We start from the raw sequence: 17,653 nt of genomic DNA on the forward strand, positions 1-17,653 counted from the left end.
ATGAGGATCCACCCCACTTTTCATGTCTCCCAACTAAAACCAGTCTCTTCCAGCCCTCTGTGCCCTCCGACCAGACCCCCTCCTCCCGCTGTCCGCCGTCGTGGCAGGGGTTTGCAGTACCTTGTGGATTGGGAGGGTTACGGCCTGGAGGAGAGGCAATGGATCCCTCTGTCTTTTATTTTGGATGCGGACATGGTTAGGAGGGTCCATGCCGCCCATCCTGACATGCCGGGTGGGTCGCCGGGAGGCTCCCGTTGAGGGGGGGTACTGTCATGGTGCTGTCTGTTTTCCCTCTCCCTTGTTTTTGTTTTGTCTTCTGTCTGTCGTGTGCCGAGTGGGTGTGGCGCTCCTGGTTCTCTCTCCCTCCTCGTCAGGACACCTGTGGCTTCCTACTCACCTGAAGCATATCCAGCAATCACCGCTCCTGTCTTAAACCCCGGCTTTCCAACCAATCTCTGCCAGATCGTCTGTTCACCCAAGTGCTAACACTCGCTACGGCCAGCCCAAGTGTTTTTTGAAAGTCTGCCTTTTGTATCTCCTGTTGTGAGCTTAGTTTGACTTTGTGTGTTTTTTTGCTCCTGCTCCAGATTACTGCTTCAGCCCTGGAAGCCCAGTCTGCCTGCCTTAGCCTACATGTTTTTTTGTTGGACCTGCCTCTCACCTGTCTGCCCGCTCTCAGCCCCAGAGGATTTCAAAGCACCTTCATTACTTTTGTGTTCAATAAATCTCTATACCTGTTCCAACCTTTTCTCTGTGTCTGCTCCTGAATCTGGACAGCCCAGCTTAACAAGTGGCTCCGATCCCTAATTCGGGCTTCTGTATTCTGGGCTCCCAGATGGCCAGCCATTGGATGGGTATGGGCCAGGGTCATTACAGCATCAATCTGTCTGCGGGGAACAACCAGCAGGTCCCGATGTTCACCTCGGCGAATTGCACTGTAGTAGAGGAGCCCATTGTGCACCTTGAAATACTGATCTGGGAGGGTCCTAAGTCGCTGCTCCCCTTCGACTTGCAGGACCTGTCGCCAGGCATGTTTTAGTCTGTCATCCTCCTTCTGTTCTCGAGCGAATCTCCCCCCTTCAGTGATCTGTTGAAACAGTTCAGAAAATGGATTAGGATCCTCTGTCCCCGCTCACCTTCTTCATCTGCATCGGAAGAACCATCTTGGGCCAGGAGGACAGGTCGTTCGTCTGGCTGGGGCAGGGGATGGTGAAAGTGACGCTGGGGTCGTCCTCTCCGTTTCTTTCCATGCCCACCCCAGGCATCAGGGAAACCAGGCCAGTCACGGCCGAGGAGGGCTGGCACGGGAAGCTCAGGCATCCCCATGAACACAGGCGATGGGTAGCGTGGTAGTCGGTCCAGGGGGGACTCCCTCCAAGACGTCCGACGAATCAGGGAGACATCACTTCTGGGGAGTCGAGTAGCGCTTGGACGGATCGACCCTGAATGACTCTGGGGCCTCATTGTCGTGGCACCTCATTCACTGGGACCATCACGCATAAGGGCATTGGTAGGGCATTGGTAGCAATTGGTAGCAATATATATATATATATATATATATATATATATATATATATATATATATATGTGTGTATATATATTTTTATCTTCTTTACTCTGTATGCGTATTATGTATGTATGTATGCATGTACGTGTATGGATGTGTATGTGTATATAGGTGTATATCTTTATTTTTTTACTCTATGCTGCTATTTGGAGAGGATTGCTCCAACAGAATTTCGTTGTATCGCATACAATGACAATAAAGATCTATCTATCTATCTATCTATCTATCTAGCAACAGCGCCCGAGATCCGCCCGCAAAGCTACTTGCGTTTGATACTTGCGTTTCAGATTGTTAAAATAGGGCCCTAAATATGCATTACGTTCACCTGCCATGCTAGCAGTTTAGCTGACTCTGCCGAGACTGGCAGCTCCCAGTGAACACAACCAAAGTTGCTGGACCGGAACCAAACACAGTTTGACAAAAGGAAATACAGTTCAGAGATGGTTTTCTTTCTGGGTTTGGCTCTTTCCATCCTGGGGCTGAGTCAGCTAGACAGCTGTACAGCTAACCAAGCTAACTAGCTAATGGCAGCTAACTCCAGTTAGCTGCAGTAAGTGGTTATTTTAGCAACAAATACAGTTACCTTCATTTAATACTGTCCATGTTGTGGTATTTATTGTGTTGTGTTTCACAATGATGTGTGCAACCTGTGAAGCGGAAAGCACATTTCCACAGTTGCGGCCAAAAGTTAATATTATAAATATTCTTATTATTAATATTACAAGACAAATCAATAGTTTTCCAACTATTAAAAACATTTGTTATGTTTACGCTATGTCATCCGGCTGCACTCAGAGCCCAAATCAACAGAGGATAGTTTAAATAATTAATGAACCAATTAACTGTCACCTTTAATGAGTTTCACAGGAATGTACTTGCCATAAGAGAATAGTGATGATCAGCTCATTAGCATCAACTCTTGGTTTTGTTTGTCTCAATCCACATTGAAAAAAACAAACCATGTCTGCAGAGTGCCAACATCACCATCATATTCCCTCATGATATCCCTAATGATACTGCTAGAAACTTACAGTAGTACACAAACCAGACAATGGCAACATCCACGATGTGATTGCAAAACAAACTATCACATATATGTGAAGTTGTGCCCTAGTTTCATCAAACCAGCACTTTAGGTCTACTAACATTTACTTTCATGTCAATATGTGGTTTAACTATGGCCAAACTGAAAGCTTTACAGCTGCCTGTGTTTACTGTCTTGTTAAAAAAAACTCAATTTGTTTTCTTGACTCAGTGATTTGTAAGCAAACATCTAGTCTTTTACACTATAAAACACATATAAAGGGTATCAAAGATAATATATTGACTTAAACAACCAAAATCGTATAGTATATAAAAAAGTATATACACATATCTTTCCCAAAATCAAAATAGTATTAATCCTATGTGGCTGATTTAGATTGTCCACTTTCTATTTTGCTCTGCACTAGCAGGCTCAGCACCTATATAGTAAAACAGCTGAAGCCACATTAAGTAATTTGTTGGCACAGATTTAGCAATTCAAGGGTTATTAATTGGTGTGCAGGAAATGATATGCGGGTGCAAATTACTAATTTGTGCATACAAATTATTGAAAAAATGGGACGACTGATACCTGCTGGGCTCCGGAGAGGGATGGCCATAACCCCAACAAGACTAAGTGTTGGGTTATACTAGAAAATAACTAGTTTGTTTTCCAACCATGTTGGAATGCAAAGGTGTTTATAGTTGTTAAAAATGGCCACACTCGAAAGGCGGATTGAAAAGCCCGCTGTCAAAGACGATGCAATATTATTTAAATACGGTTGACATTTTCAGACAGTCTCTCCTGAATGACATTTGTAGTGTTGCACTACAAACCCTGGATCCTTTCCAACTCTCGCACAGCTGGCCACTCAGCCCATGAAGTGGGTGTGAAATGTTGGACTGTTGGTTTCAGAAAGTTAGAGAGATGGTTGGTGGAGTTGGGAAAAGGGGATGTCTGAAGCTATTTGATCATCTGACATGCAGTTATAAAGAAGTACACTAGTACCCTGTTGGAAAGCCGTGCCTGTGCGCATGCGTCAGTATGAACATTCCAACTGTCACCTCAAGGTAGATGCGCAGCGGAGCGAGAGGGAGACAACAGCGGTGTGTGTGATGTGTGCTTCATTGCTGAAAAGTGAGTTGTTCGGTGTAATTTCTATATGTTTAGATACCTTTGAGCATTGTATGTGAGATATTGTTGCATGCTGATCTGTCACAGTTTAGTTTCGCCACCTGGCGTTTCACACACAGTTTGACCGTGATGACCTGGGGCATCAGCAGCTGGTCCGCCACAGGAAGGTGCGTCCGCAGTCTCCGTGACATCAGCCGCTTTGCAGGACTGCAGTGCAGTCCCTCCATGGGCGTGTTTCTCCAGTGGAGGATAGCTTTCCATGGTTCCTCGCCGGCAAACGCGGCTTTTCTACACAGGTTTTTCACAATCTTTACTGCCAACTCTGCTTTGCCATTGGCTTTTGGGTGTCTTGGTTATGAGGTAACATGCTCAAAGCGCCACTCTTTTGCAAATGTCCTGAAAGTTCCACATGCAAAATAACATCCACAGTCAGAGATGACCCGGTCTGGTATGCCGTGGCGTGCAAATTGAGCCTTGCACCTCAGGACTGTAGTTTCAGCTGAGAGGTCAGGAAGCAGACCTCCCAGAAGTCAGAGTAGTGGTCCACCACGAGCAAGAAATCCTTTCCTGCATGATTGAACAGGTCCATGCTCACTATCTGCCAGGGATGTGTGGGGAGCGGGTGAGACATCATAGTCTCCTTCTGTTGTTCCTGTGCATACTCATTGCACACAGAGCATTGCTGTACAAAGTCTTTGATTTCCCCCTGCATATTGGGCCAAAATAGAGTGTCACAGGCTTGCCTGTAGCAAGCCTCTCCCCCTATGTGGCTGTAGTGAATCCGTCTCAGCATTTCCGGTCGCAAAGTCTTAGGAATGATAAAGAGTACCCCGTCTTGCACACTGATTTCGTCTCTGATGGCCCAGTACCCTCTGATCGCTATGGGCGTCTCCTCTCTGCAGTCTGGCCATCCATCAAGCACGACCGTCTTGAGCATCTGAAGGCACACATCCGCCTCTGTGTGTTGTCGGATTTGTGCGAGGCGTTGGCTGGTGACGTTCAGATAATCTGTCTGCTGAATTGCTGCAGTGTCGTACTGCTCCTGCTGCAGGCTGCAGACCATTTCCCGCCTGTACTGTGCGTCTGTTCTCTGGGGTGGGGTAGCAGCTCTGCAGAGCGTGTCACTGATGTACATTTCGGGGCCTGGCTTGTACACCACTTTGAGGCAGTAGTTCTGAAGCGTAAGGAGCATGCTCTGGAGGCGCTTTGGTGCACTGAGGAGGGGCTTACTGAAGATGGACACCAATGGGCGGTGATCTGTCTCTGCTGTAACATCACTCCTCCCATACAGGTAGTAGTGGAATCGCTGACAGGCAAACACAATACTCAAGCACTCCTTCTCGATTTGTGCATAATTTTGCTCTATTTGGGACAATGCCTGGGATGCGAATGCAACTGGCTGTCCTTCCTGCAGCAAGCAGCAGCCCAGGCCTGTCTGTCTGGAGTTGCTCTGTATGGTGACCGGCCTGCTAATGTCATAATACTTCAAAACAGGCACCGCCGTGATCAGCGTCTTGATCTCGTTCATGGTTGTGTCGTGCTTGGGCAGCCAGTGCCACTGCACATCCTTATCGAGCAGCCTCCTCAGTGGTTCACAGACCTCAGATAAGCGTGGCATGAACTTGGATAGGTAGTTTACAAACCCCACAAAACGCTGCACGCCTTTAGTGTCTGTGGGGTTGGGCATGTCCAGAACTGCTCTGATCTCGTCAGGGTCAGTTTTGAGGCCCTCGGCCGAAAGGACGTGGCCGTGAAAGCGGACTTCCCTAACTCGAAATTGCAGCTTCTTCAGACTCAGCCTCAGTCTCACTCATCTGTCCATCAGTGCGGTGAGGTTTGCATCGTGGTCTCGTATGGCTTCCTCCTCCGTGTTGCCACAGCCCACTATTAAGATACCTTTAATGGCTGCTTTGAGGGCCACTGGCACGTTTCTGGGAGCGCACTGCACAGGGGCCACAGTGCTGTCAAGCTCAAAGTGAAGGTCGCCAGGCAGAGATTCAATGGGGCTGTTAAAGACATCATGGTACGTGCTGATTAGGCTCTCTTTAGGGGCCATCCACACGGAGACACTTTTTGGTGCAAACGCACATGTTTAGCATCGTTTGGGCCCATCGTCCACACAAATCCAGTAAACGCACTGCCTGAAAACGCACTTTTTTGAAACCTGGTCCCAGGGTGAAAAAATTTGAAAATGGCTCCCTTTTGGCTTCGTTTGGACGGCGAAGCTGCATACTTACCGTATCGATGATGTCATCGCCACACCCCTCGACTTCTTACCCGCGGCCACTGACACACACGACTGCGTGAAGCTATAAGCGAGCATATCCCATCTCCATGGTCAAACACGCTCACTTCATCTAAATACTTGTCTAAATAAATGTCTCTGCTCCCTGACACTTCCCTCTGCTCTGCCAGTCCTGGATTCTACACAAGATATATGGCTAACGTTATGTAGCTAACGTTAAACATCGCTAAAGCAGCTACGTTACGTTACCGTTAGCTGCTATGGTTATCTGTTTATAAAGTGGAAGTAGACAACTTATCAACTAGCTAGCTAATCTGTCTGTTTATCAACTCCTTGAACGGATTATAGTAACTTTTACCACGGCTTATTGTAGAAAGGTTACTGCAAGAAAAACGTGTAGATTATCAAAAAGACATTGGATCATTGATGTTTGTTTGACTGCCGATGTTAGCTAGTTAGCAGAGCTAACGTTAGCGGGCTAACGTTAGCTCTGCCAGCTAGCGCGCTGCAATCATGTCCGATGGCAGACAGAATTGCAAAATAAAAAGCAATCCAACAGCACATTATACAATGTAAACAAAGACACGTTTTCTTGCGGAGGCCTTTATAAAATGAGGAGTGGTGAAAGTTATTATAGCCCATGGATGTATTAAGAGAACGTTAGTCTAGCTAGTCATGTTATGATGGGAAGGGGAAGTGACAATGCTCTTCTTCTCCGTTTTTTGGTGAATTTCTGTAGCAGAAACAGCCCCGCCTATAGGCCTTGAATATGAAGTAGCGCGTTGAGTAATTTACAAATGGATCCGTTTGGACGCAACTATTCTTGAAACGAATCCAGGGAAGATGGGTAAAAAAAGATGGTTTTGGTACGTGTTGACGTGGCCTTAGTCAGCATGCTCAACTTACTGTGCTCTACACTATTCAGCTCCTCTGGAATAGTGAAGCGTATCAGGCCGATATCCTTGCATGTGGAACCCGAAAGCAGTGGCCTCTGGCTGGATTTCACTATTTCAAAGTCAAGTTTGTGTCTGAACAGGCCCATTGAGTTCATCCAAGCGCTGTTGTAAAGTTTCAGTCTGGTGAGACTAGGCTGAAGAGCCGTCCTGAGTGCTAGTCTCATTTTGTCCTTGATGTAAGGCCTGGATACCCGACCCGAGCCCGACGGGTCCTGACGGTACCCGACGGGCCGGGCCGGGTTCGGACAGATATTTAGAAATGATGGTCGGGTTCGGGCCGGGCTCGGTCACATCAGCGCGATAAGGCATTTGTTGTAAAATGGTGCTGCAGCTCCTTTAAGAGAGCTCAGTGTGTGTGTAAAGTGGGCAGAAGAGAGATAGAGAAAAGAGGAAGCAGACGTGTAGATGCGACTGGAGCAGAGTTGGTGGAATAAGTTTAAGTTTTGTACACAGTGTGTGCGGTGTCCGAGATAAACTCCAGACTGAAAACCAAGTTCATTCATCTGCTCACCAGAAACGGGATTTTAACCCCAACGTTATATAACGTCGGCCCTGGAGGTAACGAGTTTCCCCTGGTTTTCTGATCACGGTCGGAATCGAAGCGATCAGGAAAGGTTAACACATTGAACATTTTAAATTAAACAGCTTATTAACATGAGCTTGTTCCCCCGTGTGCGCTGATGCGCTCATTTGTTGACATTTCCGAATGCCTTCCAGTTGCTTAATAAAAGCGGGCTTTCCACACAAACAAACGTACATGTGTCATTAGTATGAGAGAAAAAACGACGAGATTTTAACTGTGTCGGGCTCGGGCCGGGCTCGGACATAAATATCATAATGCCTGACGGGCTCGGGCCGGGTTCGGTCACGGCTCTGTCGGGCTCGGGCCGGGTTCGGACGGAAAAATTCAGCCCGATCCAGGCTCTACCTTGATGCTCATCACATTGCAGGTTGCTCCAGAGCAGGTTGCTTTTCATCTTATTGTCCATAATCTCTGCAGTGCGGCAAATTTCAACTGCCATTGCTAATGTGAGGTCTTTTTCCCTAAGCAGGCGGCGTCTCGCACCCTCATCAGTTATTCCAAGGACAAGCCTGTCTCTTATAAGCTGGTCCCTTAAGGTTCCATATTCACATGTGGCTGCTTTTTCTCTCAGTCTTGTTATAAACGCATCAATAGTCTCACCCTCCTCTTGTCTCAGATTTCCAAAAACTTATCTTTTGAAGATGACATTTTTAGCGGGTGTAAAGTAATCTTCAAGTGCTTCCAGTATGCCTTTCACGTCTTTCTGCTGGTCTTGTGTGAGACCCAGATTGTGCTTGTATAAGTGTCGGCACTCATTGTCCATCAGCCTTCTTAGCGCCGCTGCTTGCACGTCCGTATCCTTCTCACAGAGGCCGGTCGCCAGCAAGTAATCGTGAAACTCTGCTTGAAAACTTGCCCAATTGCTGCTCAAGTCACCAGACATCTTCATCGGCTTCGGAGGTGGAATGGACGACGCCATCTCACAGTCGCTGTTGTGGCTAACGTTAGCCGGTTTGCCGCAAACACGACTTATCTTTACAGCAAATAAACCAAACGCGTTGCGTTAGCGACGGGCTACCTAAGCTCACTTTTGGGTCCTGGGCTATCTGACACTATGTTGCATGTTGGTGAAAAAGGACACTACACAAACTGTGGGTTAAGAACCGTGTATTGACAATGCTGCACAACTGACACGCACCGGATAGCACCCAACATTGCTGACTTCCTGTTACATGTAAACATACCCAATTTCCCCACAGGGTGGAGCTGTTGCCTAAGCAGTGCAACAGTATACCGTGTAACAGATATATTTGAGAATCGTCACGTAGTTTGCTTAGATACATGTTTAGCGCGAGTCAATAGAACCTCGCATTCACGGAGATTATTTCACTTTGTAAACCCTTGTAGTTCGTGATTAATGTTTGGTATCCACTTAAACTGTAACCTGTTTTATATCTGCCCTATGTTAGCATTTGGATGTGACATTATTTTGCCTTATTAGACCTGTTCCTGACGATGTATGCTATGTGTAAGATGTGGCGAATTTGTAATTAGATTAGTGGGCACGTTTGTGGATAATTCCAGAGCCTTTTGCGTGCATTCTAATGTTAATTAAGTTAGCCACTAGGTGGCATTGTTGTATTGCATTTCGCTGGTAAATACTGTTGTGCCATTAGAATTAGCCACTATAGTACAGAAATGACAGTTTATTCTGCATTAATGCAAATGCTTAGTTAACTTGATAATGGGAAATTAACAGACATGTACTTTCTTGTTTGTTCTTGTTTATTTCAGACCACACAAACACACACGAGGAAACACATATATTCCTAATCACCTACACATAGATGACTATATAACCATATAGTCATTGGTACATACCAAAAGTGTACTCTATTGTGCTTTGCTGTGCTTTGTAAATCCTTCAACAACTCAAGTAAAGTTCTGGATTGAATGACATCGACTCCTTTGGACCAACAGATCCCGTTGCTTTGGACGGAGACCAGTGAAGGCCATTAGAAGCACTTTTCCGGTGAGCGCTGAGCGTTACTGCTCAGCCTCCAACTGAGAGAGACGACATAAATGTGATGTGAGCAACCTGTCTGAAAGTTGGAAGTCTTCTGGTAGCTGTGCCAAGAGAAATCTCAATCATTCCCAATCTTGCAGAGACGGAGAGCGTAGGTAAATGTAAGGAGATAACATAGGCAAAGGCTAATTATTGATCACTAAAATGATAGTTAACACTTAAACAGCTAATGTGAGACGAAACTGCCTGCGCGCTTCTCCTGTACTATACGGTAATTCCTCTACTATGAGACAGTAAGTCGCGTGGTTATGACCCAATCGTTAGCCTATTTTTATAAAAACGTCTGCTACAGAGCCATAACGTGAGGTACAAGGTAATGGAGCCTTTTATACATTGTCGTGTTTCTTTAGAAATAAACAATGGACAAATAGAGTCTTTAAACGCTTCAGATGTAAAGTGACGTCAAAATGACGTTCAAAGTGACGTCAAAATGAATGGCAGTCAATGGGATGCTAACGGGAGGTGATGGCTTTGTAGCATCAAAATGGCGCCATAGGAGGTTCGCGGTCCGAGGAGAGGCTGACCCCCTTGGTTCTGACCGACACCCCAGTGAGACACCCATATTAACTACATCATTCCTAATACAGTCCTACCATATTTACCAAACCAACACCTATTTAACATACCCAGTGTTGTGCTAAATACTGAAAAAAAGTAATTACTTACAGTTGCTAGTTACCTCATTAAAAAAGTAACGTTGCATAATTTCACTAATTACTTTTACTAAAATGTAATGTGTTGCTGTGACATTTTAGTAAGTTTTTCAATGTCTTGCCAATGTATGCCCAGTGTGCCCATAGTGTACCCACTGCATGCTCACAGTGTGCCAACAGTATGCCCAGTGTGCCCATAGTATGCCCAATGTGCCCACCTTATGCCCAATGTGCCCACCGTGGGCCCAATATGCCCACAGTATGCTCAATGTGCCTACAGTATTCCCAATGTGCCCACCGTGTGCCCAATGTGTTCATAGTATGCCCAATGTGCCCATAGTGTGCCCACAGTATACCCAATGTGCCCACATTGTGCCCACAGTATGCCCAATGTGCCCACAGTATACCCAATGCCTGTGATTTTCTTAGTCTTCACCACTCTCTGGATGCGCTTTCTTATCTGCAGCAGGGCAGCTTGCATACCAGATTGACAAGCAGTATGTCAGGAGGCTCTCTATGGTCGCCTGGTAAAAGGCCACTAGCAGCTTCCTCTCAGTGTTGTGCCTCCTGAGCACTCTCAGGAAGTGCAGTCTGTGGTGAAATACAGAATAGAATACAGTACAAGATCCTGTTGATTACCTTCAAAGCATTACATGACCTTTACCTCGCTACATTTTTTAGTTCTTTGTTCTTCACTCCACTACACACCCACTCAGCTCCTTGAATCTTGGCCTTTTATCCATTCCTTGCTCCAACTACAAGACCAAAGAGGATTGTGCATTTGCAATTTTAGCTCTAGACTATATCGACAACATTTCATTTACGTGATTGTACCAGTGCTGCCGGAGGTTCCACCAAATGTCCCTAATTTTCGGCCGGATGTCCCTCACCTTCCGCTTTCTTTGTGTTGGCATTCTAAACTCCAGTCGATTTGTGAAACATCCTCCGAGCTAGAACCAACAATCAAATTATATTTATCTTTTGTTTTAGTAAAATCCTCATCACACACTCGACAGCCATTTAATTCTAGAGCTCGCCTCCCTACGTGCACATGTTCCACCAAAACAAGTTCGTTCCGGAGGCTATTTCGCAGAGTCACCGTTGCTGCTTCCGGTGCTTAGCACCGCTCCCCAAGACGATTATGATTGATTTAAAGTAATGCAAATAAACCGGAGCACGTTGTTCTCCTATCTAGGAATGCTGTGTGGACTAGCCAGACATTCCTCCACAGCGCTGTGGAGGAAGGGTCTGGCAACGCGAGACTATTTTTGCTCTAACCCTGTGGCATCTTCTACCTCAGTCTGTCAGGTCTGCTGAAACTCTGGACAGTTTAAGCGGCTTTTAAAAAGCTACCTTTACACACAAGCCTTCTTGTAGAGGTCTACACCCCCCTTATGCTGTATTTACATTTTTAATTTAATTGTATTCAGTAATTAATGATTATTCTTTATTTGTTCATATGTATTGCGCATGTGTGTGTGAATCAGTTTGTAACTGCGTGTTTTAAAAAGTACTATATACAAACTAAATAAATTGTTACTTACTTACATACTTACTGTACTCTTTTGATGGTTGCAGTGGTGTTGGCTGGACTTCTGGCTCCAAAACACCAAGATAGAGATGGCAAAATGCCAAACTTGAGACTTCAAAATGTTAGTCCACTAACCAATGGGTGAAATCACGCTGGCTATGTCCACTTCTTTTCTACATTCTATGGTCATGAGGCCTTACTAAATCACCTATAAATGTTACCCAAATAGCTGTAGAGTTATGGTGTCTATAGATAGGGACAGTTTGGTAATCTGAGGCCTTGCACATGCTTGTTGATGTGTTTCTGTCAAATGTATTGTAGTGACATGCAATATTATACAGATGTGTATTGTGTTTGTGATCAAATACCACCAGTTGTAGCTGTGAGGTTGTTTAAATTTATTTTGAGCTTTGTGCCAGAGAAAACCTGTGCATCTGGCTTCTACAAATATTTTATATTACACTGACAGACAGTTTAGTCATAGATGAGTTATTGAGATACAAATAACAGCTTTATTGTTCTTATTGGTAGACCTAATGAATTCCCAACTAAGCTCAAGCCCATGTTCAACCTTAGCAGAGGCTGCATCCAGATTACACAACGGAAGTTCTCCAGGCCTCTAGAGGGAGCAGCTAGTGGAACAGCTGGATTTTCGACCTCACGGGGAGGGAGGGAGAGAGAGAGAGAGAGAGAGAGAGAGAGAGAGAGAGAGAAACTGCATAGACTGTGTCGGTACACGATCCGTTCTGCCTGCACGATCCGTTCTGCACATGCGCAAGATAATACTGTTTTACCGAGGATACGATCTGTTCCACGCTAGCCTATGGCTAGCCTCCACTGGGAAGCTAACGTTAGTTTAGCTAACAGCTAATTCGGCTAACCGCTAGCTGACAGCTAGATTCAGTCTAAAATAACGTTAACTCAAACGTAATGGGAAAAGCAGGCCACAGCTAAATTAAGACTTCACAGTAATAACAATAAAGACAAGTATTGAGTGATTGTATTTTAAATGAGCACAAGTAAAGTAGAACTGACGTAACAGCTGTTATATATGTTAGGTGTTTGTTATATATGTCAATGTTTATTTTCAAGTTTTATTTTGAGGGTCTTTTAAAGTTATTACATGCTGTCTCAGCTAGCAGTTAGCCGAATTAGCTGTTAGCTAAACTAACGTTAGCTTGGCTGTCGGCCGGAAGCGTGGAACAGATCGTGCAGTGTCGTAAATCCTCGTACAACCGCGCATGCGCGAACATTTTGCGCATGTGCAGAACGGATCGTGCAGGCAGAACGGATCGTGTACCGACAGACTGTAAATATTAAATCTATGTTTGAGATCTGTTTTCTCTCGTTTGGTGGGTGTGTCTCGGCTCAGGTCAGGTGATACTCAATCAGCAGAGACGTCTGTAAACTCGTGGTGATAAAACATTAAAACTGCATCAGCGTTTAATGTTGACGTTTGTTTAAGCCACATGAGAGGGTTTAATTTCGAGGTCCGAAATTACTGAAGTGTAGGCCTCCTCAAGTGTAATATTGTGATTATACAACAACGGTTACCAACAAAATAAGTGATCAATCTGTATTCATATTGTGGAGCAATTCGCTCTTAAAATACAAAAAACAGACAGGATTTCTAGTCCCTCCCTGTTTAGTAAACCAGCCAATTTACCGTGGGATTTATCAAACTGAATAAATCCCGCCCTGACATATAAACACAAAACTGCTTTGCTAACTCCATCGTGTTGTAAGTAAGACATCTGCTGAAAAAGTTATTGTAATCATCAGCATGATTGCCGTTCTGTTTAGTTCACAAACATCCAACACACCAAAGTACAAACACATAGCGGACCAGACGCGAGCTTTTATTTTGAAAAGCCGAAGCTCGGGGATAGCACCAGCCGGGAGGGCATGAGACGGGAGCATAGACTGTATATTATTAATATATTATGTTATTAATAATAATAATAATAATATGAATTTAATATCGGTTAATAACGGTCGAAAATCCAGCTGTTCCACTAGCTGCTCCCTCTAGAGGTCTGGAGAACTTCCGTTGTGTAATCTCGATCTCGCGTTTTTTTGTTGCATTTGTTTTCTGGGTTTGTGTGCTTTTCTTTTTGCATCGTTTCATATTTGCAGCGCGTTTATCTATTTGGTTGTGTTGTGTGTATTTGCAGTGCGTTTATGTATTTGGTTGTGTTGTTTTATTTGCAGTGCGTTTGCTGAATGCCGCGCATGTGTTGTCAAATTAATGAAGTTGTTTTTCTTTTTGCATCGCTTCTTTTTTCGGGGTTTGCGTGCTTTTCTTTTTGCATCGTTTCATATTTGCAGCGCGTTTATGTATTTGGTTGTGTTGTGGTATTTGCAGCGCATTTGCTGAATGCTGCACATGTGTTGTCAAATGAATGAAGTTGTTTTCTTAATTTGCTTGTGTTTTGTCTATTTGCGAGTGTTTTCTTAAGTTGCAGGGCGTCTGCCCCTGTCGGCCACCGTACTAATCAGCCAGAATAACTAAAATCACCTGTGTGGGTGCTCAGAGGTTTTAAACTGACCTTAGTCAATCTTAAATGGAGACATATTCAGCAACTGCATAGTTTGGTTTCACCAAAGTCACGCAATAACACAAATAAACTAACCGATCAAGGCAGCGGTGGACCAGCAACTCCCTTGTTCTACGAGGTAATATTACAGTTTTTATCAATAGAGTCTGATGGCTTTGAAGAGAGCATAGATAACAGCCATGACCGAAAGAATGAGATCCAGGGTACAAGTGGCCGAAATGGGTTTCCTCAGGAGGGTGGCTGGCGTCTCCCTTAGAGATAGGGTGAGAAGCTCAGTCATCCGTGAGGAGCTCGGAGTAGAGCCGCTGCTCCTTCGCGTCGAAAGGAGCCAGTTGAGGTGGTTTGAGCATCTGGTAAGGATGCCCCCTGGGCGCCTCCCTAGGGAGGTGTTCCAGGCACGTCCAGCTGGGAGGAGGCCTCGGGGAAGACCCAGGACTAGGTGGAGGGATTATATCTCCAACCTGGCCTGGGAACGCCTCGGGATCTCCCAGTCGGAGCTGGTTAATGTGGCTCGGGAAAGGGAAGTTTGGGGTCCCCTGCTGGAGCTGCTGCCCCCGCGACCCGACCCCGGATAAGCGGACGACGATGGATGGATGGATGGATAGATAACTGCTTTGGTTTCCTGTCGAAAAGGGCTATCTGACAGTAGAAATATTCTAAATATAGCGTACACTTAAATTTAAATTATTTTAGACCATGGCAGTGTGTGAATGACAGTTACATTTAGTGCAAGTCTGTGATAAGACACAAACTCCAGTCACCTATATATATTCAAATGTGGAATAACTATTAAGATAATGTTTATTTTATTTAGGAAGGGACAATTAGTCCTGTAAATGTGCCATTTCTGGCAGGTTGATTGCATAAAAAGAAAACATACAAAAGCACATGAGCAAAGACTGAAGCAAATAAACACATATAAAACCACATACAGTAACACATAACCACTACAGCAGATTTTGACAGCATTGTCAACCAGTTTTATAGATTTGGAGAAAGAGTTGAAAGATGTGATGTTCCATAGTTCTGTGGCTATAGTGTTCCAGGCACATGTTGCTTGGTAGGAAAAGGCTGACTGCCCAAAGGTACTTTTTCTATGTGGTATTTTACAATCCCTTCTGGCAGTAGCACTAGTGAGTTCACTCAGAGACTCTTCAGCACTCAATGTATCTAACATCTGTCTATAGATAGCCAATTAGTGGTACTAGCAGTTAAGGGACTTAAGGGACATGCACAGTCCTCCCTTAAAAGACTGCAGAGCTCAGCACAAGACATTTGAAACTGTGTGCCACAATGCCACATTACTGCAGGGAGGGTTTTTGGTAAATAACTGCACTTACATCTTTTGATTTCAAAGAAGCTGGACTTGGGTATTAATATATTAGGATTTATGATCTTATTTTGATATTAGAAGGTATATCATTTGGCTTTTGGAAGTGCGTCAAATATTGTTCATACATATACAATATGCCAGATAACAACTCAATAGCTGGTGGTGAATCCTTGAGGCGTCACATCACTGAACATATCATTATAGTGCAGGTTCTGGTGGTGATTTTCCTTTGCATCAATATGTTGCTCATTGTGACCTTTTTTAAAAAGGAGAGCTTCTACACAACTGCACGCTACATCTTATTTGCTGTTACACTACTGTCTGATAGCTTTATATTATTCATGTCTGATATCCTGCTCATCCTGAGCTATTTCCGTTTTACTATGCAAATTGGCTTATGCATCGTTATCTATATTCCTTTGTCTCTGTATACTTTTGTCACCCCAGTTACTTTGACAGCAATGACCCTGGAGCGCTACGTGGCTATTTGCATGCCCCTTCGTCATGGAGAGCTGTGCTCCACTCGTAGTGCTCTGAACAGCATCCTCATCATTCACGGCCTCAGCTCTGTACCCTGTATTGTTGTTCTCTCCATCTTCTTTGCATCTGTCTCCCATAACTTGTATACCCAATATAGGATATGCTCCATGGATATATTTGTCTTTCTCCGATGGCAGGATCACATTAAGTTAGCTGTATATCAGTGTTACTTTTTAATCATGTCTGTCACCATTATTTTTTCCTACATTGGAATAATGAAAGTGGCCAAAGCTGCATCAGGAGAGAACAAAAAGTCATCATGGAAAGGGCTCAGAACAGTAATTCTTCATGCTTTCCAGCTGCTGCTCTGTCTCATCCAGCTGTGGTGTCCATTCATAGAAACTGCTATATTCCAGATTAATTTAATGTTATACAATAATGTCAGGTTCTTTAATTACATAACTTTTAATCTTGCTCCAAGATGTCTGAGTCCTCTCATTTATGGCCTTAGGGATGAACACTTTTTTCTTGCATTGAAATACTATGTCCCTTTTGGATATTACTGTGTAAAAACAATGTGCCATGACCTGCCATAATCATTTCTATACATGCTGCCAATACTTTGTTATAGGCTACTCATGCAATTAAAATCTGTAAAAGAAACAGTTCTCCATCAACCTTTACCATGCACTTGTTAATCATTGTGGATATTTATGCTTACATTTTTTTGAACATGTCTGGCCCAATTTAATAACGAATGTTGTATTGCTACAATGAACACCTGGTGCAAAATTCAAGGACCATGTGTGATGACGTTTATTCTAGAAAATCAAGTCTGTTGAACACTTAAACTACATATTAAAACCTGAGTTATGCAATAGCACAGTTTGCATCATTGCTATTGTAATTTATATGTGACCGACCTTTTTTTGTATTTCATCAACTGCAGCTTTCAAAACCCTGAAGCAATCTAAATCATTTACTTGTTATAGTAAAGTACAGTAGGAGAGTATAGAAAACAAAATTGTGTGTTTTAAGTTGCTGACTTTTTATGTAATATGCTGCTTATCACTTTTTTTAATCAACTGAATTTTAATAACTTTACCAGTCTAATGCGGGGCCTTGAGCAGCTTTGTGGTTTTTAGTTCAGATTATACTAATGGGTCACGGTTCTTCATTGCTACATAAATATCTTTATTTATCAGGCTTTGGTACATTATACTGGAAAGAAAGAAGATAGAGAGCAAATAGACAGTTGTGACATTGATATACAGTATGCACATTATTCAGCAAACACACATCAGTGGCTCTGTATTAATTGTGTGAAAATATAAAAAGGTCTCAACAGAGTTTTGGGTCTAAGATCAGTAGATTTGTATAAATCAATCATAATTTCTTGATGAAAAGTCTTCAGGAAAACAATACACTGAACTTCCCCAACATGGAAAAAATGTCATATTTAAACTGTTCCTGGCCTGCTCAAATTCAAAGTGTGCAGTTCATAAGCATAACAGACCATTAAAGAAGTCTGCCCCATGGGCCAGCAGTGGGCGTTCAAGTTCA

At 43.9% G+C, this 17,653-nt stretch overlaps 1 protein-coding gene across 1 annotated transcript; it reads left to right on the forward strand.

The window, feature by feature from the left end:
- The first annotated feature begins 15,744 nt into the window (after positions 1-15,744).
- Positions 15,745-16,686, forward strand: LOC116048225 (odorant receptor 131-2-like). Its single transcript, XM_031297196.1, has one exon. It carries the CDS (start codon positions 15,745-15,747, stop codon positions 16,684-16,686), a length of 942 nt encoding a protein of 313 aa, XP_031153056.1.
- Positions 16,687-17,653: the final 967 nt, after the last annotated feature.

This window comes from Sander lucioperca, chromosome 5, assembly GCF_008315115.2.
Source record: "Sander lucioperca isolate FBNREF2018 chromosome 5, SLUC_FBN_1.2, whole genome shotgun sequence".
NCBI classification, from domain to species: domain Eukaryota; kingdom Metazoa; phylum Chordata; class Actinopteri; order Perciformes; family Percidae; genus Sander; species Sander lucioperca.

Bases quoted from the DNA above. Each gene is read 5' to 3' on its own strand.
- LOC116048225 (XM_031297196.1), top strand. From the start codon at position 15,745: ATGCCAGATAACAACTCAATAGCTGGTGGTGAATCCTTGAGGCGTCAC.